General features: G+C 37.1%; 1 protein-coding gene and 1 pseudogene across 1 annotated transcript; both read left to right on the top strand.

Annotated features, from left to right (window-relative positions):
- The first annotated feature begins 2294 nt into the window (after positions 1 to 2294).
- On the top strand, positions 2295 to 3656 carry LOC112019327 (stemmadenine O-acetyltransferase). The gene has a single exon (XM_024051858.1). It carries the CDS (start codon positions 2295 to 2297, stop codon positions 3654 to 3656), a length of 1362 nt encoding a protein of 453 aa, XP_023907626.1.
- A 3398-nt stretch (positions 3657 to 7054) lies between these two features.
- LOC112019299 (stemmadenine O-acetyltransferase-like) lies at positions 7055 to 8374 on the top strand (annotated as a pseudogene).
- Positions 8375 to 14747: the final 6373 nt, after the last annotated feature.

The raw sequence follows: 14747 nt of genomic DNA, 5'->3' as shown, positions 1-14747 counted from the left end.
GTTAGATTACATGATTAAATTCATAATTTCTTGACAATTTAAACTTTTGGGAAAACTAGTAATTTACCAAGGTATTAAAGAGCAGGAGATCTTGGGTGCAAGCCCAATCTTCACCTTATCTCCCATTTAAAAAATCCCCTTATGTTGGCTTCACTTAAACTTTTAGGAAAATTAATAATTTATCAAAGGAATTAACCATTTATAACATCATAATATCCTGATAGATGCTTGTCAATAACTTATAAGCTTCATCTATTAAAAAGCAACTTATCAGCTTCACTTTATGTCAATATCTCCACACGTATGCAACAATCAATATCTTGATGTTTGTAAATAAACACATCATGGGTATCAACTAATATGTATTTTATTTCTAATAACCACTAAAGTACTGTTAAATAAAATGAAATACTAATGATTTCTTAATTATCTATTCTGGGTATATAAAATTACCTTTAACACTAGCTCAAAGCTTGTACTCATTTACATGCACCCATTTTGTAGTTGACCACTCGTTCCCCTTGATCACAGGTGCCTAGGGCAACCACCTGAACAAAATTGAAGATTAGAACTCATCATTAACAACTGAATGACAATTCAGCATATTGTGAATAATTAACTCATAAAATGATACTTAAGAATAAGTGCCGGCTCTTGTCTTAGGCGAGTTAGGCAATTACCTAAGTCCCCCCATTTTATCCAACTAGATTATTAATTTATTTTCCAAAAAAAAAAAGGTTGATTATATATGTAAAATGAATAAATTAAACCCCAAATTATAGCCAAAAAATAAGGAAAACAAATGTCTAAGGAAAAAAAAAAAGTAATGCTACAAACAAACTATTTTAAAATATTTTTAAAAACTGGTATTCTAGTCAACTTCTTATTAAATAAAGTCATTTTTTTTTTTTTTTTACAAAATTTAGCTATAAAATTTGTGGGAGGAACGAATCTTTCCCTAATCAAATATTGTCCTCTTCGGAAATAGCATTGAGCTTTAATCCTCAAGATTTTGCTCAATCCCATATCAGGGAGAGACGCCTCCCACCCTTGCCTTATAAGCCTTTGGCCTAAGGATGAGTGTATCACTACTACACAGATTGAGTAAAACCTTGAGAGGCTCAACGCCATTTCCAAAGAGGACAATTCCTTCTTGGGGAAAGATTCATTCCTCTCACAAAATTGATTGAAGCCTAAGGCTACAACCTTACTCAATAAAATAAATATTAAAATTTTTTACACTTTTAATACACATATCAAATTTTATGTCAATCAGATATTATTATGATATGATGTATAAACTTATATTTTATGCATAATTTTAAATTACAAAAACTTACAATTTAAACAATTTATTGATGACATAACTAATAATATTTAATTTTTTAGAAATTTTGCATGCATGGAGGATATAAGAAGAAAATATAATCCAATAGTGGATTTATCAAAATTCACATCTAATAAAAAAATATTGAGTAAGATTGTAGTCTAAAGTTACAACTAATTTTGTAGTTAAACATTGTCTTCTTCTTCTTCTTCTTCTTCTTCTTCTTTTTTTTTTTTTTTTTTTTTTTCAGCAATCAGATAGCAAATTCCACCGAGGCACATAGCTAAATATATCCCTTGGCCCAAGGAAACAGTCTCACACCCTTCTTCATCGTTTGAGCTGTACCATTATGAAAGAAAATACTTGGGTCTCCAAAAAATGCACAAGAGTCAAGAATTTACAAGGCAGAAAGGTAATGTCACTTACAGATGCATAACAACTGTATTCGCTGACTCCCATTTTTTAGTGTTGAACTCATCAAGGAATTAATCAAAGTGAGGCTCTTATATTGTCCAACTTCATAGTGCTGGCCGGAATACCAACATCAATGCTCTTCCGCTAAACTAATTAGTAAATTAACTTTAATCAAGGAACCTAATATATTTAGGATATTCAAGATTCCAGATACTTATCTCTAATTGTTATCGCGGACTGCTATAATTGCCTTAGTCATTGTTGACTTCCAAATCTTCAGGATCACTGCCATAGAACTCGTATTTTTCGTCAGATGACCATATATACATCATATATAGATATGAATCACAAATTTTTCTAAATTGTGACGACCAAAACTTCATAATTTTGAACGCTAAAAAAATCAGAAGAGTGAAGAGTAGGAAAAGGACTCGTCTTCCCCTTTTGTTTTTAGTGCTCATAATTTGTACCAATATATATCCTTGGCCACCTCACATATAAATAGTGTAGAAGTTCTTGCAGTTTCCTCCCAACTTCAATGAAAGCCAAAACAATGAAAATGGAGGTAGGAATTGTTTCCAAGGAGCAAGTCAAACCATCTTCCCCAACACCCTCTTACCTCAGAACATTCAAGTTTTCCCTATTAGATCAGCTTATTCCTGCTCCTTATGGTCCAGTCATCCTCTTCTATCCCATAAATGACAGCTCAAACCTTAGCAACATTCCCAAGAGGTTAGAATTGCTAAAGAAATCGTCGTCAGAGATCTTAACTCTATACTATCCACTAGCTGGAAAGATCAAAGATGATCTCTGCATCGATTGCAATGATGAAGGGGCTTATTTTGTGGAAGCCCAAGTTAATGTTTGTCTATCTGAATTTCTTAGCCAACCTGACCTTTTGTTACTACATAAGTTCCTTCCTTGTGAACTCATTTTGAAAGAATCATATGTTGGAACTTACGTGACTAATATTCAAGCAAGTTTCTTCAAGTGTGGTGGCATAGCCATTGCACTGTGCATTGCGCACAAGATCCTTGATGGTATAGCATTCAGCACCTTTCTTAAGGCATGGGCTAAAATGGCTAGAGGATCTTATGAAGTAGTATCTGTATACCCCAATTCCGATGCAACGAATCTCTTCCCCACAAATGATTTATGGCTTAGAGATTTATCAATGGCTATGTTCGGTTCATCTTTGAAAAAGGGAAAGAGTGTGACAAGAAGATTTGTGTTTCATGCCTCGGCAATAGCCACACTTAAGGTGCAAGCAACCAGTTCATGTGTGCAACACCCTAGGCATGTAGAGGTGGTTTCAGCTTTCATATGGAAGCATGCCATGGCTGCCTCTAGAGAAAACAATGGTTTCCAAAAGCCTTCCATATTGACCCATGTAGTGAATCCACGAAGAAAATTAGAACCGCCTTTGCCGGAGTATTCTACTGGAAATCTCCTTTGGATAGCGGGTGCTCGGTGCAGGGGCAATGATGAGTCAGGATTGCAAGGCTTGGTTTGTAAGATAAGGAGTGGAATATCAAAAATTAATGGTGATTTTGTTAAAAAACTGAGAGCTGAAAAGAGGAAGTCTGTGATATATGAGTCTCTTAAAGAAATAGGAGGGCTAGAGTCCAATGAGGAACTAGACTGCTTTGGGTTTAACAGTTGGTGTAATTTTGGATTCTATGAAGTTGATTTTGGGTGGGGAAAGCCTATATGGGTCAGCAGCATTGGTACAAGTGATTCAGTATTCTCGAATCTAATAATTTTGAATGACACACGATTGGGTGACGGGATAGAAGCTTGGGTAACCATAGATGAGCAAGACATGGCTAGATTAGAATGCAATCCAGAGCTCCTAGCATTTGCTCCTTTGGATCCCAGTCCTCTGATGGTTGGTCACTCTATTGCTAATCTATGAAGACAAGTAGTTTCTACTTATCACCAAAAGCCTTTTGATTAAATGGTATTGTTCAATTCTCCTACAAAGGAGAACCCAGGTTCGAATACTCCAATATATAATAAGGAAAAAAAGAAGAAGAAGACTACACTTTATCACTTTGTCAACGTCTCTACATGTATGCAACAATCAATATCTTAATGTTTGTAAATAAACACATCTTGGGTATCAACTGATATGTATTTCTATTTCTAATAACCACTAAATTGCCAATTAAAAATAGATACTAATGATTTCTTAATTATCTATTCTAGGAATACAAAATTTCCTTTAACACACAGTAGCTCAAATCTTGTACTCATTTACACACACCCATTTTGTAGCTGACCACCAGTTCGGTTGTTCCCCTTGATCACAAGGCAACCACCTGAACAAAATTGAATAATAGAATTCATCATTAACAATTGAATTATAACTCAGCATATTGTGAATAATTAACTCATAAGATAATAATTAAGATAAGTGCCGGCTCTTGCCCCAGGTGAGTTACTTTTTTTCCCATCAATAACAATTTATAACAATCTGTTACATATGTTTTGTTGTGAAATTGTTGTGAACATAGCATTTCTTCAAACGAGTTAAGCAACCACCTAAGGCCCCCAAATTGTGGAAGGTTCCCAAATTTTATCCAATTAGATTAGTTTTTTTTATTACCCTCCAACAAAAAAGTTTACTTATGTAAAATGAATAAATTAAACCCCAAATTATAGCCAAAAATAAGGAAAACAAACTTCTAATTAGAAAACAAATATGGGAAAGTAGGCAAAAAATAAGGGGAAATTAAAAAACGTGATTAGGGAAAAAAATGGGGAAAGGAGGCCAACAAAGTAATACCCAAAATAGAAAAAAGCAGAAAAGATAAAAAATAAAAATAAAATAAAAAATATGTGACCTAGAAGGTCAAATCTCTCTCCCTCTCCCTTTCTCTCTCAACAAAAACAAAGCAAGCCAACAAAACATAAAAATCCCCAAAAAGAAACAAAAGCCTCACACCATTTTTTTTTTTTTTTTTGGTTATTCACTACTAAAAATGGGGCCTATATCTGCGTTTACAAACCAAGCCTATACTATGCAGCAATAGCCCCTACGGGTCTATAACCGCGTTTTTATAACCGCGGCTAAAGGTCAAACCTATAGCCGCATTTTTTAACTGTGGCTATAGGCTAAGACCTATAGTTGTGTTTTTAAGAAATGCGGCTACAGACCCGCTTTGAGCTGCGTTTATAACCGCCGTATAGGCTACGAACCTATAGCTACGTTTTTAAAAAACGTGGCTATAAGTTTTTTTAAAAACAAAAAAGAAAATTTGGGTTTTTTTTTTCCCCAAAAAATTCAAAATCAAACACAAACCCAAAAAATTAAAAATTAAACACAACATACTCACAATATAAACACACCAAGGAAATTCAAAATCAAACACAACATGCTCCAAAATATAAGAACACAAACCTATGGATCTCCTCTCATTCAACAAAACCAACCCAAATCTAACACTAATTCCATTCGAGGAACTCAAGAGCACAAGCTCAGAAATACAAAAGAAACAAGCTCAAGAACACAATCTCATTTAAACATAAGCACAATATCAACAATACAATAGTACAAATTCAAGCACAGATCCAAAAAATTCAAAATCAAAACTCAAATCTAAATCAAGACATAAACACAAATATTGCTAGAATATCCACTTCATTCAAAATTTTCAGCATTTCCTCCATTTTCTTACTAACTAAACATAAAATAACAAAAAAAAAAACACAAAAAAGCAAAAAGAGAGATAAGGGAAGGAAAAGAGGGCTAAATGGTGTGGATGGTGGCGTGGGAGGGTCAGCATGGCTGGGTCAGCAAAGAAACAAAGACAAAAAAAAAGAAAAAAAGAAAAAAAAAGAAAAAAAAAAGGAAGAGTCAGGGGCGTGACTTGCAGAGAAGAAAGAAAGAAACTCAAGAAATTTTTTTTTTTTTTTTTTTTTTTGTGTTACCTATAGCCACGTTTTTAAAAACACAGCTATAGCTTCTCCTTTAAAAAAAAATTATTCAGCTGTATATTGTAGGCCATCCTTTTAAAAAATAGATATTATTTGGCTGGACCTAAAGCCGTGTTTTTGAAAACGTAGCTATAGGTCCACCTTTAAAAAAAATACAAATGGACCTATAGGTCCTCCTTTAAAAAAAAAAAAAAATTTATTCAGCTGTATATTGTAGGCCATCCTTTTAAAAAAAATACTAAATATTATTTGGCTGGACTTATAGCCGCGTTTTTAAAAACACGGCTATAGCTCCTCCTTTTAAAAAAAAAAATTTATTAGGCTATATATTATATGAGCCATCCTTTTAATATATATATATATATATATAATTTGGCTGGACCTATAGCCGCGTTTTTATATGTTATCCTTTTAAAAAAATTTATTCAGCTGGACCTATAGCTGCATTTTTTAAATGCAGTTATAGGCCCTATCAAAAAAAGTGTCCACGTTTCTCAAAAATGTGGCTATAGGTCAGCTATAGCAGCGTTTTTTGTAGTGATTGTTAATACTATGGGAAAATTTTGCATTTTCTTTTAACCTTCGCCATAGGCCCAAAATGCATAGAGCCACCCATGATTAAGATGTGCCCAAGTAAATACGATAGTACACACAACACAAGGGACATGACACTAGCTCCTTCAAAATATGAAGGCATATTGGCCTGGAAATGACTAAAAACTAAACTAGGTGCTTCAGCATCCCAATAATAACAATGATAGATCTAGAGTAGCATCAAGCTTCATGCTCCAGAAAAGTAAAGCATCATCCATCTTTGATTTGAGGTAGTAGTCAAAGTGGGGCTCGTACTTAAGTCCAACTTCGTAGTGTTGGAATACCAACATTAATGCTCTTCCGTAGAACTCGTGATTGATTGTTAAATTAACTTTAATAAAGGAACCTATTATATTTAGGAAGATATTCATCAAAAAATATATTTAGGAAGATTATCAAAAAACCTAATATATTTATGATATTCTAGAATCCAAATACTTCTCTCTAATTATTATTGTGGATTGCTATAATTGATTTAGTTATTGTTGGCTTCCAAATCTTTAGCTAGGATCATTGCCATAGAACTTGTCTTTTTCGTCAGATGTCCATACATCATATATAGATATGAATCACATATTTTTTTAAATTGTGATGACCAAGACTACAAAATTTTGCACGCTAAAAAAAATCAGAAAAGTGAAGAGTTGGAAAAGGACTCGTTTTTCCCTTTTGTTTTTAGTGCTCACATATATATATATATATATACATCCTTGGCCACCTCACATATAAATCAAGTAGAAGCTCTTGCAGTTTCCACCAACTTCAAAGAAAACCAAAACAATGAAAATGGAAGTAGGAATTGTTTCCAGGGAGAACATGAAACCATCTTCCTCAACACCTTCTCACCTCACAACATTTAAGCTTTCCATTTTAGATCAGCTTGTTCTTGCTTCCTATGCTCCAATCATCCTCTATACTTTCCCATAAATGATGGCTAAAACCTTAGCAACATTCCCATTAGGTTAGAATTGCTAAAAAAATCTTTGTCAGAGACCTTAACCCAATATTATCCACTAGCAGGAAAGATCAAAGATGATCTCTGTATCAACTGCAACGATGAAGGGGCTTATTTTGTGGGAGCCCAAGTTAATGTTTGTCTATCTGAATTTCTTAGCCAACCTAACCTTTTGTTACAACATTAGTTCCTTCATTGTGAACTCATTTTGAAAGAATCAGCTGGAACTTACGTGACAAATATTCAAGTAAATGTCTTCAAGTGTGGTGGCATAGCCATTGGAGTGTGCATTTCACACAAGATCCTAGATGGTGTAGCACTGAGCGGCTTTCTTAAGGCATGGGCTACAATAGCTAGAGGATCTTATAAAGTAGTATCTGTATCCTGTATGCCCCAATTTTGAGGCAACTTATCTCTTCCCTGCAAATGATTTATGGCTTAGAGATTCATCAATTGTTAGGTGGGGTTCATTGTTTATAAAGGCCAGGGAAAGAGTGTGACAAGAAGATTTGTGTTTCATGTCTCTGCAATAGCCACCCTTAAGGTGCAAGCAACCAGCCCATGTGTGCAACACCCTACGCGTGTAGAGATGGTTTCAACTTTCATATGGAAACATGCCAAGGTTGCCTATAGAGAAAAAAAAAATGGTTTCCAAAAGCCTTCCTTATTGACCCATTTAGTGGATAATTGCTAGCACCGCCTTGGCCGAAGTATTCTATTGGAAATCTCCTTTGGATGGTAGCTGCTCAGTGCATGGACAATGAGAGGCAGGATTAATTGCAAGGCTTGGTGAGTGAGATAAGGGGCGCAATATCAAAAATTATTGGTGATTTTGTTAAAAAAATAAAAGGTGAAAAAGAGGAATTCTGTGATGTATGAGTCTTTCAAAGAAATAGGAGGAGGGCTAGGGTCCAAAGAGGAAGCAAACTACTTTGGGTTTGGTAGTTAGTGTAGTTTTGGATTCGATGAAGCTGATTTTGGGTGAGGAAAGCCTATATGGGTCTGGTTCAAGTGGTTCGTTGTTCATGAATCTAGTAATTTTGGCTGACACAAGGTTGGGTGATGGGATAGAGCCTTGGGTAACCTTAGATGAGCAAGAAATGGCTAGATTAGAATGCAAGCTAGAGCTCCTCACATTTGCTTGATCACTCTATTGCTAATAAATGAAGACAGGTAGTTTCTAGTTTCTACTTGTCACCAAAAGCCTTATAATTAAATGGTGTACCTAGGTTCGAATGCCCCATTTGTTATAAGGAAGGAAAAAATTAAAATGAAAAATAAAAAATAAAATAAAAAAAAGAACAAAAGAAAGGTCATATTATTCTTGCTTTGGTTGTAGTTTCTTAATTTGAAATTTTTAAAAATGACCTTCTGTTTGGGCTATTTTTTAGGCGACATTTTTGCCAAGGCAATTTATAAAGCACAAGCTAAACAAGTCCAAATCTTTTATCCTTCTTCCTACTACACTCTGTGCTCTATAAATTAAAAAAATGCCACATGTCTACCTATTTAATTAAATGCTAAATTTATGCATTTTATTATTTCAATTACCTAAATAAAAAGTTAAAAAAAAAAAAATCATAATATTATCACTACCCCCGCCACCACCTTCACCGGAAGCCACCATCAAGATTCCGACGAACCACTGCCACCAAGCCCACTGCCTTAGACGAAACTCATAACTCTTCCACTTTCTTCCCTCTCAAACCCATGAAAAACCCACCCAACACCACCACACTGCCACCTGTCCGTTCACCTCTCTCCATTTCAACAACCAAAATGATCCTTCAAACTTCAGATTTCAAGATATAAATTTTGGTTATAAATAAAAGGGGTGACAACAATCAAGTTAGTATTACGCCTATTAATAAAAATAACAAATGTTTGGAATTCTTTTAATATTTGAGCAAAGATGGGCCAATGGTGGCTGAAACCCATATGTAAGGAAGATTAATTGAGCTGGGTGGGTTTTTTTTTTTATGTGGTTTGAGAGGAACAAAGTGGAAGAGTTATGGGTTTCGGTGGTGACCAACGTCTTTGATGGCTTTGCCGAAATCTTGATAGCGGCTGCCAGCGAAAGTGGTGGTAGGGGCAGTGAGAATCTGATGGGTATTTAATCTTTTTATTTATTTTACGTAATTTTAGGTAATTAAAATAATAAAAGGCATAAATTTAACATTTAATTAAATGAGTGGACATATGACATAATTCTATTTGTGGAACATAGGGTGGAGCAGAAAGAATAAAACAGAAGATTTGGATTCAAGCTGAATAGGTTAAATCAAAGGGTATTAGCATTACTTAATGCTACTATAGGTAAAACAATACATGTGAAGAGATGATAGCTTAATTTACTAGGCAACTCGTGCCACATCAATAATGCTCTGTTTGTTTCAATAAAGAAATCTTATATGCAAACAATTTTTCACATTTTTCTATATTCGGTAGTATCAGGAAAAAATATTCCAAAACTATCTCTTAACTTCCTTTATTTGGCTTTGCATGAAGTAGAGTTGTTTTCCACTAAAATTTATGAAAAAAAAAACTCAATCTCAAAATAAGGAAAACAATTTTATTTCACAAAAAGCTAAATAAGCGAAGTTGGAAAACAATTTTATCCAAATCATTTTAAGATTGCTAGGGGTGTGCATAAAACTGATGAACCGAAAAAACCGGCCGAAACCAATCGAATTGATGCCAAAATTTCGATTTGGTTTAGGTTCGATTCAGTTTCGGTTTTCAATTTTTAAAAACCGAAAATATTCAGTTCAGTTTCGATGGCAGGTGTGAATGCACCAAAGCGGCCGAAACCAAACCGAATCATATTATAATATATTTTGTATTATATATATAATATAAACTTTATAAATATTTGGGCCTCTTATATATATTTGCCCTTTTCATTTTTTTTTTAAACATTTGGGCCTTTCTTTTTTAAATATGATCCGACCTTAACTTTTCAAAGTTTTCAATTTTCATTTTCTCATTAGATTAAGTAACTATAATTAAACTAATTACTAATTAGATATCTAATTAAACTATAAAAACAAAAGTTAAAAACCCTAGCCCAAACGTTTTCACTCTCACTCTCACAACCTCCACTCCTGTCCCTCTCAACTCTCATAGCCTCCTCTCACAACCTCCACTCCAGTCCCTCTCACAGCCTCCATTCCACACCAGCCTCCACGCAAATCTGCCTCTGCACCACCTCTACATGCCGGCCTCCACATAAATCTGCCTCTACCGTCGCCTTAATCTGCCTCTGCCGCCACCTTCACACGCCAGTCTCCACATGAATCTGCCTTTGCCATCGCCTCGATCTGCCTCTGCCACCACCTTTACACAAATCAGTCTCTGCATCCACCTCCCCACACCGGCTTGATCTTTTCATTCTCAGTTTCTCACGGTGACATTTCTCGATAACCCTTTCTCTTTTTTGTATTTTGGGTTTTGTTTAATACTGAATTAATGCTATTTTCTATGAATCTGTGACTGTGATGTTGAGTTGTTATTTTCTTGATGAAAAATCGATAACCCCATATGATGTTGAGTTATTATTTTCTTTTTGTGACTGTGATGTTGACTTAGAGTTTTGAAAAAATAGATAACCCCATGTACTTAACCGAAAACCGACCAAAATCGACCGAAACTGATCAATTTCCAATTAGTTCGGTCAATTTCGATTGAGAATTTCACAAACCGAAAATTTCGGTTTCAGTTGGCCCAAAAAAAAAAAAAAAAACCGACCGAACTGAACCGATTACACCCCTAAAGATTGCTACCAAATATAGAAAAATGAGATAGGTTTCTAAAAAATGTTTTTTGGAAAATGATTTGTTATTATTTTCTAAAAAAATGTTAATGTCAAAATAAACAAAGAGTAAGATTTTAAGCGAAAATAAAAATATTAGATTTTGGGCCAAGACAATCTAAAGGCCTAGGAAAACTGAAAATCACTAAAACCATACTAAATGGGTATTTTCCCAAAAATCTTCATGATTTTCAAATTGGGCCAAGAATCACAAGTTTCAGCTTTCAAGTACAATTCGTGAAGTGGAGAAGATCTGGGCTATTGAGCCAATTCTGTGAAGTTAAGAATAGTTGGGGTTTTTGAGCCCATTTCATGAAGTGAAAATTTGGGTTTTACAAATTGCCTTAAAAAACATACAGGTTTGTTCTCCTGTTCTGTATATGACACAGCATGCATACACGCACTAACATCTGTTTCGGGTCAAATTATTGTTATTATTTTTTCATGTCAAACTTCTTTTAAGATAATGATTTTCTCCAATTCAAAGTAGATGAAGCCCAACCTGATTGATATAGGTTTCTAAGATAGAGAAACTGTACAAATTTTTTTCAAAAAGATAATGAATGAGTTTACAAAATTTTATCTATCTTTCAAACTGTACATAGGTAGCAAAAGTTTAATTAAACTACATTAACAATTAAGAGGAAAATTTTTTGTGTCTATCTAAAAAATATTTAAACTGTTGATAAGAATTAAATTTTTATTTCTATCTAAAAAATTTATATAATTTGATGCAACAACTTAATAATTAAACAAGTCTTGAGCATCCACAATTTCTAAATCCAACTTTTATTATATAATATATGATATACATACATACATACATATATATATATATATATATATCTTTTAATGTGGGGTACTTGACTCCACTCAAGGATTTGTTCGCTTTGGGGAGCCAGGCCCTCACAAATTTGTCTTCTTTTACCGAGTGTAGGCACGCCGATGAGGGTTTCATAGTCTCAGCCCCAAGGCCTGGAATCCCACATCGGAAAGAGAACCCTTCCACTAGCGCTTTATTATGCTTCTGGAGCTTGCACTAGTATACCACTACTACACATGGTCCTCAGACTCAGGCCTATAGGGAAACTAACCGCTCTGCTATACCAGGGTACTAGACAGAACCAAGGTATTGCATGGTCCTCGGACTCAAACCTATGGAAAAACTAGATACTTACAGAGAAATGAAAGCGTTAGACAGAACCAAGACACTGCATGGTCCTCGGACTCAGGCCTATGGGGAAACTAACCGCTCAGCTATACCTGGGTACTAGACAGAACCAAGGTATTGCATGGTCCTCGGACTCAAACCTATGGGGAAACTAGATACTTACAGAGAAATGGAAGCGTTAGACAGAACCAAGGCACTGCATGGTCCTCGGACTCAGGCCCATGGGGAAACTAACCGCTCAGCTATACCTGAGTACTAGACAGAACCAAGGTATTGCATGGTCTTCGGACTCAAACCTATGGGAAAACTAGATACTTACAGAGAAATGAAAGCGTTAGACAGAACCAAAGCACTACATGGTCTTCGGACTCAGGCCTATAGGGAAACTAACTGCTCCGCTATACCTAGGTACTAGACAGAACCAAGGTATTGCATGGTCTTCGGACCTAAACCTATGGGAAAACTAGATACTTATAGAGAAATGAAAGCGTTAGACAGAACCAAGGCACTGCATGGTCCTCGGACTTAGGCCTATGGGGAAACTAACCGCTCCGCTATACCTGGGTACTAGACAGAACCAAGGTATTGCATGGTCCTCAGACCCAAACCTAATGGGAAACTAGATACTTACAGAGAAATGAAAGCGTTAGACAAAACCAAGGCACTGCATGGTCCTCGGACTCAGGCCTATGGGGAAACTAACCGCTCCGCTATACCTGGGTACTAGACAGAACCAAGGCACTGCATGGTCCTCAGACTCAGGCCTATGGGGAAACTAACTGCTCCGCTATACCTGGATACTAGACAGAACCAAGGTATTGCATGGTCCTCGGACTCAAACCTATGGGGAAACTAGATACTTACAGAGAAATGAAAGCGTTAGACAGAACCAAGGCACTGCATGGTCCTCGGACTCAGGCTTTGGAACTGGGAACGACTTCTGGGTAGGTTTATACCCCAAAATTATGTGGGCAACCCTAACCTGATTGTCGTCCTCGTTTATATACATCGACGCCCTCAGCACCTTCTGCAAATCCTCCCGATTGACCAGATGGAAGTGACGCTCAAAAGCATGCGGGTCTGCAAACGGAAAGCACCACCGCGTTAGTAAAAAAAAAGAGGAAGAAAAAAGACGGAACTTGAAACCCTTCCTGTTTCCCACTGCCCCACCTGGTATTCCCTCTGTTGTTGGGCAGTGAAGGCCATCGTGCCACCCCCTGACACGATGAGAAAATTCTCGTTGAAACCCTTGTTGGACTCGGGGAGGCACTGAATAAGCCGCACCTTGTCGTCTCTCGTCTTCAGGTAATACGACTTGCCCTTAAGAAGCTGAAGGTTGTAACACCAGTTCACGTCGTGGTGGGTCAACCTCAGCCCCATCTTCTTGTTCAGGGTGTCCACACAGCCCAAAATCCTAAAAACGTTTATCCCACACTGGGTGGGGGCCAACCGGAAGTGCGTGAGGTAATCCCTCATCACTAACCCCATGGGGATCGTCATCCCCCCTTCAAGGAAGGCGACAATGGGAATTACCACCTCGCCCTCCTGTCTGTATATGCGCCAATCCCTGTCCTCACAATATCTCATACCTACATTGCCGAAAATTCGGTAGTCGGTGATGAATTTCTCCATCACCTCCTCAGTATCGACGTATTTCTTAAACCTACCCATCCCAGTTGACACCTCAAAGAACTAAGAAAGAACTAAAAAAGGACAATCAAAGTAGAAGAAAGAGTAGAGAGAGAGCTCAGAGAGGGAACAGAGCGACTTACTGAAAAGAGGAGGAGCTCCTCGGACAGGCTTTTTATGCTGGAGGTGCTAATGAGAATGTGGCTGAACTCAGGAGGGGCGCATGAGAATCCTTGATTACAAATGGGAAACAGGAAGAAGCGGTTCGTACGAGTATTTATACCCCAAATCGAGGAACCATGCGGGTTTTTCCGCCCATAAATGCGAGACGAACCTCCACCGTTGGATGGGTAACTCCTCATTAGACGTGGGGAGCACAGAGCCGCCTGAATTTAATGAGGATACGTTACGTGCTCCGAAACGTCAGCGACGTGCCTTGGGCAGATGAATAGACCCCAGTACTGACCGGGGGGTAAGGCTGAGGATGTCAAAATCCTTCTCCCCGCCCGAAGATGCGTGCAGCAAGATTTTGAGGGGCTATTGTGGGGCCAGAAAATCGGGTAGCCTTGGCCCACTCCAAGCCAGGCCCAGATGGCCCACGCCAAGGACGCATGATAAGTCCGAGGATGACCCTGTCCTCGGCGTCCGAGAGCTCGGAAGAACACGAGGACCACCTACCAAAGGACTCCTGGAATATCCGAGGAGGAGAGGGCCCAGTGCCATGCATTGGCAACAGAAGTAAGGAGAAGGGGCAAGCCCTAGGCGAACTGTCACCTCGGCATTGAATATGCTCACCTAACCCTTCTGGCCGCATTAATGAGGATGTAACCCTTGACAGGGCAACATCGATCAGGGTGAACCACCTGAGCACGGATATGACCTCTGATGGGACCGACAGTCAGAAGGG

Source organism: Quercus suber, unplaced genomic scaffold (genome assembly GCF_002906115.3).
Source record: "Quercus suber isolate HL8 unplaced genomic scaffold, Cork oak 2.0 scaffold_293, whole genome shotgun sequence".
NCBI classification, from domain to species: domain Eukaryota; kingdom Viridiplantae; phylum Streptophyta; class Magnoliopsida; order Fagales; family Fagaceae; genus Quercus; species Quercus suber.
Note: the sequence above shows the minus strand (reverse complement) of the source record. Positions and strands in the feature narration are given on the sequence as shown.